Raw genomic sequence first — 16,363 nt, 5'->3', positions numbered from 1 at the left:
ATGTGCACACATCTTTGGCTCTTGGTTCACTTTTCACGCTTCATTTAAGCTTCTCTCGGGAAAATCTTGGAAGAGAATTGGAGGGATTTCATCGTGATAACAATGTCTACCAAATTGGTTAGGGGTGTCTTAGTGTCATGTTAAAGGCCGGGTACCCTTCCATTTTTAAAAGGACTAAGGACTGGACCATCTCCTATTTATTCAAACCTAATCATTAAAGAAAAACCGAAATCAAAATCAATTTTTTTTGATAATCATCATCAAATATATTTAAACCTAAAAATCAAAAAAAAAAAACTAAAATCAAAAAATGAAAAAATGAAATGATTTGTAACGACGATAGTCAACAAAATCCTCCAATCCTTCGACATCCTCAAACTGTTGAAGAACACCAATTTCAGTTTCACCCTAAATCGTCGGAAAGATTAAGTGGCATGACTTACGCTAGGATTGCAGATGGAGTTACGGTTAGTTATTCTTAGTTAACCAACCGTAACTATGATTTCTGAAGGTGTTACTGTTGGTGATTGAAGAACTAACTACCGTAAATTCTAAAAAACTATTTGGAATATCCAGATACGGTTCATTTTGTAACCGTAAAAATATTTACGGTTGGTTTCGATTTTAACAATACCAACCGTAAAAATTCTGAGCGGAAATAATTTAAGTTTTTGAGTTTGATTAAGGTTGGCTTTGACTTAAATGTTATCACCCGTAAATAGTTACGGTTGGATACTAACCATCGACAAACAAACTGTAACTTATTTATGGTTCATCTTGTAAGATAACAACCCAACTGTAACTGGTTTATGATTGGATTTTCCCCAATTTTAACCAGTTACGGTTGGATGTTCATCATATACTAATCGTAAATAGCCCCTATTGTTGGCTTCTGTGGTTAATTTCAACGGTAAATGGCTCCTATGGTTGGCTCTATAGTTAATTCCAATTGTAAATTATCCTGAAATGGACATTGGAGCTAAGAGATCAGCCATAATAGGATCTCCGTCGTGGGGTATCTGTAAAATATGATTTTTCTATCATATAGAGATTCACCCACCTCCAATTTACCACTGAAATCACTCATTTTGGTTGAGTAAATCAAAATCTACGTTTTTGAAATAAATCATAGAAGTCTTTCTTTTTTCTCCTCTCCACTTTTTTCCCTCTAGAAAAACCCAATTTATAAATATAATAAAAATTAATGAATCATCATTAGTTAATTTCAATTAGATTATACACACTAACTATATAAAGGTTGATTAGTCATTATAAAAAAAAATTAAGATAGGGGGCTTTTGAAATTACCATCTAATGATCCATTTTGTCCTATTATAGCAGCCCCTCTAATGAATTCAACATCCCCTATAACATGATTCTTGGAAAATGCTATCTTTACCCGTGACTTCTCCCGATAAATAATCCCGACTGAGAGAACAGAGGGACTCACCGTAACACCATTTATAATCCCAATATAGAGAAGCATTTCCAGGACCATACGATTCTCTATCGAGATTTTAGTTGGGAGAAATTTCGATGAGTGTATCACTTGCCGCAAAATCTTATTCCAAACGAAGTCCCAAGACTCCCAACTTGAGTGAGAAGATTAGCGTGTACAAGCCAATTTGTTTTAATTTTTCCACATATTCTTTTTTTAATAAAAACTTAGACAAGCCTAAGGTAAGTACAAACTGCCATTAGTGGTAGGCACCAGTCATGTGATTATTTTTCTTAATTACAAGCCAAAGATAAATAAAAAGATTCAAGATTATGAGTTCTGCGCATAGTATTGAGATTAAATAAAACAGAAGTGATGATGTTGTTTTTGTTTTCTCCGTCTTCATTATCTCTTCTACTTTTTTTATGGTAACTGGAGCGAAATCTCTTCTAGACAACATTTTGATAGAGCATAGTAAATCTGACAAGGATCTCCATAGATTCAGCTTGAATTACAGCATTAGTATGCTACAGTTCTTTAACCCAGTTGAACGCTAGATATGCTCCTATTGTTTCTATTCATTCTTCATTTCATGATGTTCTGGATGTCCTCTAGTCCTAATGGTGTTGCCAGCAAAATCTGTACCAGTTAGAGCAGTGTAATAATAAAGTGTCTCTGGATCTTGTAGACTGGAGATTTTTATGACAATTCCAAAGTCCCTTCTTTGGTCAGCAAAGATGGAAGGTTGAATATCAACATTATCCTCAATATGGTAAAACATATTGTTGAGGATGTGATCCTGAATGTGATGATTTCTTTTACGAGATCAAAGATGTTGTTTACTGCTCTGAGTTGTGTTCCTAGCATTTGGTATGATGTGATTTATTGGTATTCGTTTGAGGAGAATTCTTTGCCAGAAGTTGATGTAGAGCCACAAATCTATTGGTATCCATTTGAACATGCTATTCAAAGATTTTCGTATTAAATTGCTTTCCCGCAAGGGTGTGAATCTCCTGATTATAAGTACAATGTATTAAGAACCGGACCCGGCGTCAACCCAGTAAAATTAGTGGGTCAGGGTTAACTGGTTTAACTAGCGGTTCAACTGGGGTTCACTGGGTCAAACTATATAATAGAAGTTAGGTTAGATAACCCTATTTATTAAGTACGGTATAAGATAAAACTGGAAAAAAAAAGGATAAGGAAACCATTACTCCCCTCGGTCCTTTCGTCTTCTCTAAAAACTTATTTTTTCTTCTCTTTCATAGAATCCGTCTTATACAACTTCATACATACGTTTTTGATTAGTGATTTTTTAAAAACAAATATGTAAAATTAATGTGGAGATTCAAATTATAGTATTTGAATCAAATATAGGTCTGATTAGATTAAATGAATTGTTCTACAATGATTACTCTTTTCCAATTTTGCAATTTATGCGAGTTGTGAATTAAAATTTTAGAAGAGAATCCTCCGGTCTGATCTATGCCGCAATTTCACAATAGATATTCTTCTCCTTTTCTATTTGTTATTTCCAATACTATCGGTATTAGTAATAATGATATTAGAGCATCATAAGATTTTTTTTATAATTTTTTTTTGAAACTACATTACATCATCTGATTATCATAAACCTCATCTATTTATTTATTTATTTATTTATTTATTTTTGTTTCTTCTTGTTCTTCACAGTGGTTTCCCATTGTACTTCAAGTAAACTATCTTTCCTGTAAAGGTTAGAAATCAACCCTGTTTGTAAAACTGGAATATATTTTCCAACAAAAAATATTTAAAATTAAAATTTTGATAAGGAAGCAACCGTGTGAACCGGATAAAAACCTAGCTGAGTTATCTGGTTCACTGGGTGGACCGTCTGGTTCATACGGGTTAGCGATTTTTATGTAATTTAATGGGTCAGCAGTGAACCAGCCCCACTTTTTCTACGGGTTCGCCGGTTAGACCAGTCGGTCCGGTCCGGTTCTGAAAACACTGAGTACAACTTCAATTGGCATGCAGAGGATCTTCAACATAATTTCTTGTAAACACTGAGATGATCATGAGACGGGAAGGTTCATCCAGAGTTTCTCATCTTTCCTGAATATTAATCTGATTGAAACTCTATCAGAGGTAATTATTCATGTAGTTTATGATACCAGTAATCAATCCATTTGAGATTCAGTGCATATACTATTAGGTTGAAAGTAGTAGGGAAAGTGGTGATGTTGACAGTGGTGGTAGTGGTGATGGTCGTTGTTGTGGTGATGGTGGTGGTAGTGATTGTGATGGTGGTTCTGAAAATGAAAGGAAACCAATGGATCTTGATGGGAATGCATGCGATGCTAAAGGAAAGGCACCCATAGGCGAAAATGAGGAAAAACGTCCACAGAAACTTCTAACAAAGCAGATACCAGATCTGATGATGACATATGGATATTGTATGCAGTGCATCCCAGTTTTGGGCAGTTCGAGGTGCATGAGGGGGTTGTAGGGGTTGCGGATCGCTTTGTTATTTCCGGAGTCGGGAGGGTTGTGTTAGAGCATTGCTCGGTCGAAATCGCAAGTGTTGCTATCTCAAGCTTGTTTGTCAAGTTTTGTTGATCGAAACTATAAGTCTTGATTTCTAGTCTACTTATAACTATGTCTTGGATTAGGATAGAATGTGTAGTTGAGATTTAGACTTCACGTCGTTCATCGATTGAAGACGAAGATCTACTGAGGAGAGCTTGGAGGAACTTCATCAACAAAAGTTATGTGGAGACTAAAACTTATCTATCACTCAGAAGTCTATTCTATTATATCTCCTAATGAGACTAAGTCGTATAGCTATATAGACTTTAATATTTTACACATTTGGTATTTAGAGTCGAGTTTAACTCGGTTATCTATTTCTCGAAACATGTGTTGGAAGCTTTCTGCTTTAGCTACGTTCATCATATTCTTGAAGAGATTAGTTGGAAACAATTTATTTGTTGGAAACTAAATAATAAGTCAAAACATGATCATGTGAAAATCGCCTTGAAACATCTTACATGATTTGTGTGAGACAATCATTTGATGTCGGCTCGAAAAGTTTCGTATTGATCATTCAATCACTTGAAAATTACTTATTAGCTAATAGTTTGTCTGAGACAGCTATTGTCGTCTTATAAGGATGTTTCAATGATTGAAATGGGAGTTTAGAACAAATTAACCTTTGTCTAGATACAACACAGTATGCATACCAGTATGCAAATTGTTGTGGTATGATTTTGGTCCGGAAACCTCGTTTGCATAACAGTATGCGAAAGGTTTTAACAGTTAAAGTCTGGGAGCCAAGTTTGCATACCAGTGTGCGGACGGTTCTACCTGAGTTAAGTTCTGGGACAACAGTATGCATACCGGTTTGCAAACTGCTGGACAAGACCAAAGTCCGGACGCTATAGTTTGTGTACCCGTTTGCAAACTTAGTGTTTAAAGTTCTCAAATCGGTTAAATATGTTTTCATACTCATGAACAATACATTTATGACTTAAGGAATGCAATCTTTACAAACCGTGGCTTAATAATCATGAATTGATTCCCATGAATCAATCCGATTTTGATTCAATTGGTTCATATATATATTTTTGTGATATAGTGAACAATTGAACAACTCTATTTGAAACACAATTAGATTCATTTGATTATCTTTCATGTTTGATTGATCATCATAGTTGATCTAGAAGTGTTAGAATGTGGTTAAGACAAAAGTTTTCATATGGCTAACTTCGGTTAACTACTATTGAGCCAACTCGATATACACGTTTAGATACGGTTACCCATATCTAAATGAAATTATATTTCATTTGTGTGTAAGAAACTAAGACCATCTAATGGTGGAGAGATATTGCTTTGGTTTTAAGCAGACTTAGCTTGAATCTTAAATCAGGTTTTCAGGAATTTTCGCAAAATTCCCATTACAACATGTAATGTACTCGCTACTGATAACACTACGAAAAAATGCATTCCAAATGCATAATCTTCTCATACTTGTGAGAAACATGGACTTTAACACCTGACTTGCACCATAGAATTCAACATACTCTTCAGTTTTGTCATGCAATCACTTGAAAACCCGGTTCCCAATGATTCTCGATCGCATGTTCGTCTAACACTTTGGGCAGGAATTTTGACACCTTTGTCATAAACTTTCTTGGACTATTGCTACTACAAGATTCAAAGTTCATTACAATTGATCTTTCACACAAGACCAACTTCTTCTAGTCTCCATACTAATGAAACCCAAATAATTCTTCACTGAATTTGACAAAAACAATGACACCAACTTGAGTAAATGAGAGAAAAATCAAGAACAATGTCTCCAAACACCGCTCGACACTTTCCTGTGTCCTAGTTACGACGTCGATTCTCCTTTAACCTAGGTTTTTCCGAAACCATTATAGGTTAACGACTTGAAGACTTCATTTGGGATTCGTGAAGCCAGACCAACTATTTTCTCTGTAGTTACGTGATCTGATCTTACTTGTTCCATCGTATTGAGTACTATCTTCCCTAATATTAACTCGAGATTTATCTCCGATAGGTAAGATATAAAAATTAATCACAAAGCTGTTCGTCTCATTCTTTATGATTCCATAATAACTTCTTTTACTACCATATTGTTAAGTTATTGTGAGGTGACTGATATTTCTAGGCTGTTCTTCGGGAATATAAGACTGGATTATCAATTGGTTCATGTTCGCCTTGATTTATCAAAAGACAGAACAAAAACTTCATAGGTACTTCTGTGGGAGACAGATTTATCTATCAGAATAGACTTATCTGTGGGAGACAGATTTGTTTATAAGTCTTCGACTTTGGGTCATAGCAACTCTTAGTTTTGGGTGAGATCAGCTAAGGGAATCAAGTGTGTAGAGTCCTGCTGGGATTCATAGGGCGTAAGGAACGCGACTGTACCTTAATGGATGTGAGACTTGGTTAGGTCTCAACTACATTCCAGTCTGAAGTTAACTTGTAGTAGGCTAGTGTCTGTAGCGGCTTAATACAATATGGTGTTTAAATATGGAATAGATCCCGGGGTTTTTATGCATTTACGATTTCTTCGTTAACAAAACTTCCGGTGTCTGTGTTATTTCTTTTCCGCATTATATTTGTTTATATAATTGAAATATCCCAGGTTGTGCATAGTTCAATCAAATGGTAAATCCGACCTTTGGTTGTTGATACAAAATGATTGAAATTTTGGCATGTGTCTTTGGTACCGTCCAATTTATTTCTCACATCAATCGGGTTCACATTTCTATCTGTTCGATTGCAGATTGTATTGAGAAATTGAGATATAACTCTTTGATATATTTCTTGATTGAGCTCACTTTATAATTTGGTACTTCTGAAATTATATTGGAGTTAGTCTATACAGATTGACGAATGAATTATTGGGTGTGGTTGTTACACCCCCGCTTTTTCAATTGGTATCAGAGCAGGCAAACACGTTGAAGACCTCATAAGTTTGTGTTTGTAGCAATCTGACTCTATGGACAGAAATGCTATCTCTATAAACGTACCGCCAGTCTTCGATGGCTCAAATTACTTATGGTGGGAAATTTTTATGCATGCCTTTCTTCAAGCGCGTGATTTTCAATCATGGTTTCGTGTTGTTAATGGCTATAATCGTCCAATGGTTACAATAAACTATGTAACTGTTCCAAAGGATATTGGTGAGTATGAGCCTATCGAGATTCTTGATGCAAAGCAAAATTCTGACAGCTTGAATGCTATCATCCATGCCATTACCCATATCTTCAGCACTATGTGACTAAATGCACTCGGTCTAAAGATGGTTGGGATATCTTAGAAACCGTATTTGAAGGGAATACCTCTGAATAGGAAGTTAGGCTTCAAAAACTAAATTCTGATTGGGAGAACCTTTGTATGGATGATGAAGATTCATTTGATGAGTTTAATCACAAAGTGTCTGAAATTGTTGATGCATCTTTTGCATTGGGTAAGACTATTCCTGAAAGGACATTGTGATGAAAATTCCCAGGTCTCTACCATCTAGATACGATTCTAAGAAATATGCCATCGTTGAAGGGAATAACCTTGATACACTTTCCAGAAATACTCTTGTTACGAAGTTAAAAATCTTTGATCATGAGCATACATCCAAGTATGGAAATGATATTACTTTCAAAGCACAAAAGAATATTAAATTACTTGATAAAAGTAAAAGTGTTGGCAACTCTGTGAATGATCCTATTGAGACCGATTATTCAGATGAGGATCTTGACAATTCAGTCTCTTTGATCACAAGACAGTTTAGAGATCTTCTTTTAAAGAGAAGTAAACGGTTCACCAGAGATAAACCCAGATCATCAGTTAAACCTCATGATCGTGCCCCTCCTAAAAACAAGGACACTATCGACACTGATGATGTAGATATGCCACAGTGCTTCAAGTGTAAAAGGTTTTGGTCATTTTGCAAATGAGTGTCCAAATCATAGAAAATACACTGGTAACAAAGGTCTTGCTGCAACTCTTGATGAAATATCCAATCACTATGATTTAAATGAAGATGAAAAATGAAGTGTTGCGCTCCTTGGCGAAAATATTAATTTTGATAATTGTAGGAATACGTACATCAATCTAGATATTCTTCTAGGAGAAACTTCTTCGACCACTTTGGAGGAAAAAATGGATTTTACTCTATCTACTGAAAATTCTATCTCACATGTTTCAGGTACTTCAATTTGTTTAGCAGCAAGCTCAGCTATGGTACCTGAACTGTCCTCCGCATTGACATGTTCTTATTGTACCTTTAAGGGTCATGAACTCTCAAATTGTTTCAAGTACAAACATAAAATAAGATATGTCAACAAACTTCAACGGAGAGCAAGTCGATTAGCAAACAAACTTAAACTTGTTCTGAAGTCGAATTCATCTGAGGTATATAAACTCAACTCATCTCTGAAGAAGTTAATTTCAAAAGAAAAAGTTAGACTTTCACAGAAAAGAACTAGGTCTAAATGCTCTATGAAAAAGGAAACTGAGAATTCCATAGAAAAATTACATGGTGAACAGATTATTGTTCACCCCAACACAACCTAATTGTGTTGAAAGCGCATCTTGTCTCGTGCCCGAATTAAAAGAGACATGAGTCGTGTATAATCGTATTTTTAGGAAAATACTTTTTTTTCTTTCTGGAATTCTGTTGATCTTTTCATGGTATTTAGGAACTTTTTTTTTCTTTTTGGAATTATGTTGATCTTTTCATGGTATTGAAAAGGTTTACCCTGTTGGTTTAGTAAAAGAGGGTTAAGATCGACAATTATACCTTTTTAGGGTTGAGAGTTGTGCGTACGTGAATCCTACTTACTCTGTGTATAGGTTACGGGAACCTACATTCTTTATTCCTTCTCTGAAAACTCTTTTTGTCAAAAGAATGCTTGTGGAGCTAGTTTTGTGTAATTTCTCTCACAATCCCATATTTGAATGGAGACTCCAAACATCATATCTTCTGATGGAAAAGATGTTAATATGATCGTTAAGCCATCAATCATGAAGGAAAAAGGTAAATCTCATTCTTCTACAACTTTGAAAAGAAAAAGGAAGAATATTGTTCGAACACTGCTCGGTCGAACTCGCAAGCGTTGCTATCTCAAGCTTGTTTGTCAAGTTTAGTGATCAAAACTATAAGTCTTGATTTCTAGTCTACTTATAGCTATGTCTCGTACTAGGATAGATTGTGTAGTTGAGCCTTAAACTTTACGGCGTTCATCAATTGAAGACAAAGAACTACTAAGGAGAGCTTGTGGAACTTCATCAACAAAAGGTATGTGCAGACTAAAACTTACCTATCACTCAGAAGTCTATTCTATATCCTAATGAGACTAAGTCGTATATCTATATAGACTTTTATATTATACACATTTGATATTTCGAGCTGAGTTTAACTCGGTTATCTATTTCTCAAAATATGTGTTGGAAGCTTTTTGCTTTAGCTACGTTCATCATATTCTTGACGAGTTTAGTTGGAAAAAATTTAGTTGTTGGGAACTAAATAATAATTCAAAACATGATCATGTGAAAATCGCCTTGAAACATCTTACATGATTTGTGTGAGATAATCGTTAATTTGATGTCGACTCGAAAAGTTTCGTATTGATCATTCAATCACTTGAAAATTACTCATAAGCTAATAGTTTGTGTGAGACATCTATTGTCGTCTTTTAAGGATGTTTCAATGATTGAAATGGGAGTTTAGAACAAATTAAACTTTGTCTCGATACAACACAGTATGCATACCATTACGCGAACTGTTATGGTATGATTCAGTTCCGGAAACCTTAATTGCATACCAGTATGCGAACGGTTTTAACTGTTAAAGTCCAGGAACCAAGTTTGCATACCAGTATGCGAACGGTTCTACCTGAGTTAAGGTCCGAGATAACAGTATGCATACCTGTTTGCAAACTGCTGGACAAGGTCAAAGTCCAGATGTTATAATTTGTGTACCCGTTTGCAAACTTAGTGGTTAAAGTTCTAAAATCGGTTAAGTATGTTTTCATACTCATGAAAAATATATTTATGAATTAAGGAATGCAATCTTTGCAAACCGTGGCTTAATGTTCATGAATTGATTCTCATGAATTAATCCGATTTTGATTCAATTGGTTCATATATATTTCTATGACATAGTGAACAATTGAACCACAATTAGATTTATTTGATTATCTTTCATTTTGAAACACAATTAGATTAATTTGATTATCTTTCGTGTTTGATTGATCATCATAGTTGATCTAGAAGTGTTAGATGAATGTGGTTAAGACAAAAGTGTTCATATAGCCGACTTATGTTAACTACTATTGATCCAACTCAATATACACGTATATGTACGGTTACCCTTATCTAAATAAATGAAAGTATGTTTCATTTGTGTGTAACAAGCTAAGACCATCTAATGGTGAAGAGATATTGCTTTGGTTTTAAGCAGACTTAGATTGAATCTTAAATAAGGTTTTCATCTAAAAGTGAATATTGAATGCTTAGTTACTAAGATATCTTAGCTTTGATTGAAATCAAACCCTAATTTGAAAGACTATATAAGGAAGAATTCTAGCAACTCTAATCCCTACACTTTCCTGTGTCCCAGTTGCGACTAGAGTCGATTCTCCTTTAACATTTCTTTTTCCAAAACCACAATAGATTAACGACTTGAAGAACTTCATTTGGGATTATTGAAGCCAGACCCAACTATTTTCTTTGTAGTTGCGTGATGTGATCTTACTTGTTCTATCGTATTGAGTACTATCTTCTTTAAGATTAACTCGAGATTTATCTCAGATAAGTAAGATATAAAAAGTAATCACAAAGTTGTTCATCTCATTCTTCTTCTACTACCATATAGTTAAGTTATTGTGAGGTGATTGATATTTATAGGTTGTTCTTCGGGAATATAAGACGAGATTATCAATTGATTCATGTTCACCTTGATTTATCAAAAGACAGAACAAAAACTTTGTAGGTACTTCTGTGGGAGACATATTTATCTACCAGAATAGACTTATCTGTGGGAGACAGATCTGTTTATAAGTCTTCGACTTTGGGTCGTAGCAACTCTTAGTTGTGGGTGAAATCAACTAAGGGAATCAAGTGTGTAGAGTCCTGCTGGGAACCAATTAGAATCAGAGGCGTAAGGAACGCGACTGTACCTTAATCGGCGTGAGACTTGGTTAGGGCTCAACTACATTCCTTTCCGAAGTTAACTTGCAGTAAGCTAGTGACTGTAGCGGCTTAATATGGTGTGATGTTCAAATATGCACTAGGTCTCAGGGTTTTTATGCATTTGTTGTTTCTTCGTTAACAAAAAATCTGGTGTCTGTGTTATTTCTTTTCCGCATTATATTTGTTTATATAATTGAAATATCACATGTTGTGCGTAATTCAATCAATTGGTAAATCCGACCTTTGGTTTGTGATATAAATTGATTGACACTTGAGCATTGGTCTTTGGTACCGTCCAAGTTATTTCTCACATCAATCGGACTCACAGATTTCTATACGTTCGATTGCAGATTATATAGAGAAATTGAGATTTAACTTTTTGATATATTTCTTGATTGAGCTCACTTTATAAGTTGGTTATATCGAAATTATATTGGAGTTAGTCCATACAGATTGTCGAACGAGTTATTGGGCATGGTTGTTATACCCCCGCTTTTTCAGATTGGATTTATGTCAATTACATTGTCGGCTGAAGTGAGTTGAGAAATTCGTTTTTTGGCATTGCAAGTGTAGGACTATGATGTACCTATGCATTTTCCAGTGCTTGATAGGTTGTTACCAACAATAGCTCATCTTAGTCAAGAGGTATTTAATGGGGGAACATACTCCAATTAATGAACCAATCAAGGAAGCTAATGGTCCAACAGATCCAGTGGCGACGATGCATCCTGCACCAGCCCAACCCCGAGGAAATTATAGAGAGAATACTCCATCTCGAATTACAAGGAGTCGTACACAAGGTATTAAATATAGGAATCTAGTCGGACTCGGCAACATCCGAGGTAACCGGAGAGGTAAACGGTTGTTATTTCTTTCATGACTTTGCTTGTTCTAAAAACTTTTAACATAAAGCTTTTAGGGATAATATTTATGGTAATGGGTTTTTTGGTGAAAACAATCTTGAGATGATGTTTTTGTGGATATATTTGAAACATTGTTTATTTTTTTTGTTTAGAACTCAGACAGGTTGCAGATATGTTTATGCATATTTTGGTTTTAGTATGGAATTAGTAATGAAATATGGATTTGATATTCAGGGTTTTGGTCATTGTTTATTGAATTGAACTGTAATGCTGCTATGATAATTGCTCTATCTTGATGTTGTTGGGAAAGATTAGTGAGGGGTGTATTTGTTGTGTTTCGGGATTTTGTTTTAGACTAATGTAGGTTGTATAGTAATGATGAAAACTCTGGTGGGTAATTGGGGTTTTGAGAGGTTTTTGTGTTCGATTCCGCTTGTGAAAGAGGTAAGATTTAATATAATGTCAGGTTAGTTTAACAGATAGGGACACAAGGACAAAAAATATTTGATTTCTATAATGTAAAAGATCTCTGTAAAGGTTCATCCAAAAGTGATATAGGCAATGGTTGAATTGAGGGTTGTTTAAGTGATGATTGCCAAATTTGGTATCAACATAGTAGTTTCTTAATTGGATGCATCTATTTAAATATTTGGGGGGTTTGGAAGAAAGGGCCGATGTTGTGACTTTTTCTTTGTGTGATTTTAGTGATTCTGGCGGTACTACTGATTGTGGTGATTGACTGGTAGTACTTTGTGATTGGCGGAGATTAATTTGTGATTGAGTTTCCATTAGAGTTCATTATTTGAGCAAAAAACACGTGAGATTCATCTGTTCATCAGAGTTCCGACAGAAAAACGACGAAAAAAGAGCCGTTAAATGACGGAAAAAAGACGCAATGGTAAGAAATCAGAATTCTGTGAAGACAGGTTGAGAAGAGAGAGAAGAAGTCGTACAGAAAAGATAGAAAAATTCTAACGTGTTAAAAACTAAAATTTGGCTGCAGGTGTGGTGTCGTTAAATAAAATTGTGAAAATCCAATCTACAAACGAAATTTTATTGCTTCAAGAAAATATTTATTCTTTTAAACTGGGTCGCGAAATTTTATTAGAGCATTTCGAATAGAATGTGAAAATTTTATTTTTTTAATGCCACATAGGATTTTAAACCTTCGTTTAACTTAATTCGTCTCCAAGACTCCAACAATAGGTCATAGAAAATAGGAGAAATGAAACATTAATTTTGAAGGTTTTAAAGAAAGTCTTATTTAGACCTTCGGAATGACCTCCACGTCATACTTTTGATTTTTAATAATTAATTAAGACTTTTATTATAGGAAAAACTGATTTGTTTAGGGGGAAAGCATTTTAAGGGGGAAGCTAATGTAATTGAGATACGTATATACAAATTATTTTGTATTACCATGCTACCCTCCGACCAAACACTTCCAATTGAACCGACTATGAGCTTCACCGTAACAACGACAATTGAATCGTTACACTTAGAGAGAAAAAAAAAACACCGGTGTTCATTTTGATATTCTTCCTTGGATTCTTCTCATGTTTTTAAATTATAATATATTTTATCAACGAATTCATCTTCCGTTCAATACCGTTCTATATGTTCTATAGTAAATGTAATTGATTTAGTATAACTCTAATCTAATCACGAGGTAATGAAACCAATTTTGTTTCTAAATTTTCTCTAATTTAATCAAACTCTGTTTTTGAACTTTGGGTTTAAGACAAGTTTAGTTTGTATTCACCATGGTGTTTGATAAAATGTGTAATAATTTTCTTGGGTGAATTTTTGTATGGCATGTGAGAATTAACTTTGTCAACCACTAAATAAGATATTTTCAATGATAATTGTTGTGGTTCTCGTTACCAGTATCATCACCATGATCACCATCCTAGGGAGCAAGGGTGACTAATAATTGAGAAGGGGTATGTTATCTATTACTTTTTTTTTTGATGCAAAAAACCAATATATTAAACCAGCATATTACATGACTTCTTAATTATCTTCCTTTCTTCCCTTACTAGATCAGCTATCTCTATGGGAATATTACTAGCAAAATCAAAGGAAGACTAAAAAGTTCTAGCTTTGTTGGCTATTACATGAGCCACATTGTTTGCCGTTCTTTTTACATGATTAACACTAAAGGAAGAAAAATCCGATAACAGCTGCTTTATTTCATCTACATGACTCTGGTTCATCCAGTGAACTACAAAGTTAGCTTTGCTGGTGGAACTAGTAACATTTATACAGTCTGCTTCGAAAAGTAAGTTGCTGAACTGAAGATTGAGTTCTTTGGCCCACAGGATTGCGTGTTTCATGGCCAAACATTCTGTCTGCTCTGGATCTACTCCTCCATGGTAGTACCTGCCTCTGATCCCTTTGGCTGATCCTGCAGAGTCACGAATAATTAAACCTATTCCAATCTCCTTTGTATTATGATCGAAAGAAGCATCTATGTTTATTTTCAAATGACTAGTTGGTGGAGGAGTCCACTGCTGTGGTTGTATGTTATTTTTACCCTTAAGATATTGTGTTTCTTCTTTGAGACAAAAGTCAACAAGGTTTCTAATCTCATGACAGGCAAACCATGAACTAATTTTCTTATTATGAAACACTGTAATGCATCTATTCTTCCATATCTTCTAGGCTGTGCACATTAAAATAGTCTTCCATCTCAGGTTTTCATCATCTGTATCAGAGTCTGAGAACCAACTAGCTATCCATCTAGAAACACTAATCTGTTGACTATGTAAACTATGCACATTAATATTCATTCCTGGCCAAATTGCGTTCGCATAATCACATTCAATTAAGAGATGTTGTAGAGTTTCCTCCTGTGATTCACATAAAGGGCATACCGCGCTTATGTTTCTCTTGTAAAGACTAATCTTTTCCATTGTTGGAACAATATTTCTTAGACATTTCCACAGGAATAATTTAATCTTATGCGGGGATCTAGATTTCCACAAGTTCTTCCATATGTTATTTCAGATTGAGTTCTGGTTTCCTGATTGACTATTGGAATTAACCGACAGGACTTTGTATGCTGACTTAACTGAGAAATCTCCAGTTCTATTTGGCTCCCAAATCATTCTATCTTTTCCTTGCTGAAGTAAGTACATACTAAGGATCAACTGCGATATTTGGCTTGGGAAAACTTTTTTAATTAACTCTTCATTCCATCTTTTCGGATTGTAGAGCATGAGATCTGAAACATACACCAGCTGGACAGGTTCTCTGAAATCTTCTCTAGGACTTGGAGGATGATCTAATCCTGTTATCCACTTATCAAACCAAATGAGAGATTTAGTGCCACATCTGATATCCCATCTATAATAATTCCTAACAATATATAATCCTTTTTCTATTCCTTTCCAAATCCAGAATGAGTTTTGACTAGACTGCTGCAAGTGTAAGAAATCACAGTAAGGTGAATACTTTAGCTTCATGTTTTTAACCCACGTTGAATCAGTTTCTGTGAATAACCTCCATGCTAATTTTGTTAACAGAGCCAAGTTGAAATTTTGTAAATTCCTAAAAGCAAGGCCCCCATTTTCTTTGGAAACACAGAGAGAGTCCCAAGCAACAAATTTAATTCCTTTATTGTTAATGCCCCCACCAAAAGTTTCTTTGAAGAGAATCCAACTCTTTTAAAGTGTTTTTTGGTATTTGAAAGAATAGCAGGCAATCATCCCCAAACAAAAGATGATTAATGGAGACTGACTTAAGAGAAGTACTTATTCCTTGTATTTCCTTATTCAGCTGCGCATGTTCTTGAGCTTTAGAAAGATACTCCATAGACATAATAAAAAGATAGGGAGATAATGGATCTCCCTGTCTTAAGCCTCTAGATGGATGATAGGAAGGACAATTGCTACCATTCAGTCTTATAGAAACCGAAGTAGTCGAAATGCATTCCCGAATAATGTCCCTCCAATCTTCGCAGAAGCCCAAATGAAATAACATTTTATCTATGAAGGTCCATTCTAGTATGTCGAAGGCTTTCGACATGTCTAGCTTAAGTGCAACCAGTGGAGTTTTCCTTTTTGACTTCTTCATCGAATGGATTAGTTCATGTGCTAAAATGATGTTATCATTTATTAGCCTTTTTGGAACATAAGCCACTTGAGAAGGTTAAATAAGTTTGTTCATTGGGGTTTTCATCCTGATAACAATTAGTTTAGAAATTATCTTGTAAGAACAATTGCAAAGCCCAATAGGTCTAAAATCATTAGGTGTAGATGGTTGATTGGTTTTTGGGATGAGACAAGTGACAGTGTGGTTTAACAGAGGTGGTAATTTTTTGGTTTTGAAAAAAGTTTGCACCATAGAAGTGATG

At 34.9% G+C, this 16,363-nt stretch overlaps 1 protein-coding gene across 1 annotated transcript; it reads right to left on the bottom strand.

Moving 5' to 3' along the window:
• Nucleotides 1–14,093: 14,093 nt before the first annotated feature.
• LOC113359871 lies at nt 14,094–14,921 on the bottom strand. The gene is made up of 2 exons (XM_026603444.1): nt 14,680–14,921; nt 14,094–14,589 (listed from the first exon to the last, which is right to left on the bottom strand). The coding sequence occupies exons 1-2, from the start codon at nt 14,919–14,921 to the stop codon at nt 14,094–14,096; spliced, it is 738 nt and encodes a 245-aa protein (XP_026459229.1).
• Nucleotides 14,922–16,363: the final 1,442 nt, after the last annotated feature.

The sequence above is a fragment of the Papaver somniferum genome, chromosome 1 (assembly GCF_003573695.1).
Source record: "Papaver somniferum cultivar HN1 chromosome 1, ASM357369v1, whole genome shotgun sequence".
In the NCBI taxonomy this organism is placed as follows: Eukaryota; Viridiplantae; Streptophyta; class Magnoliopsida; order Ranunculales; family Papaveraceae; genus Papaver; species Papaver somniferum.
This window is presented reverse-complemented; position numbering and strand designations above follow the sequence as displayed.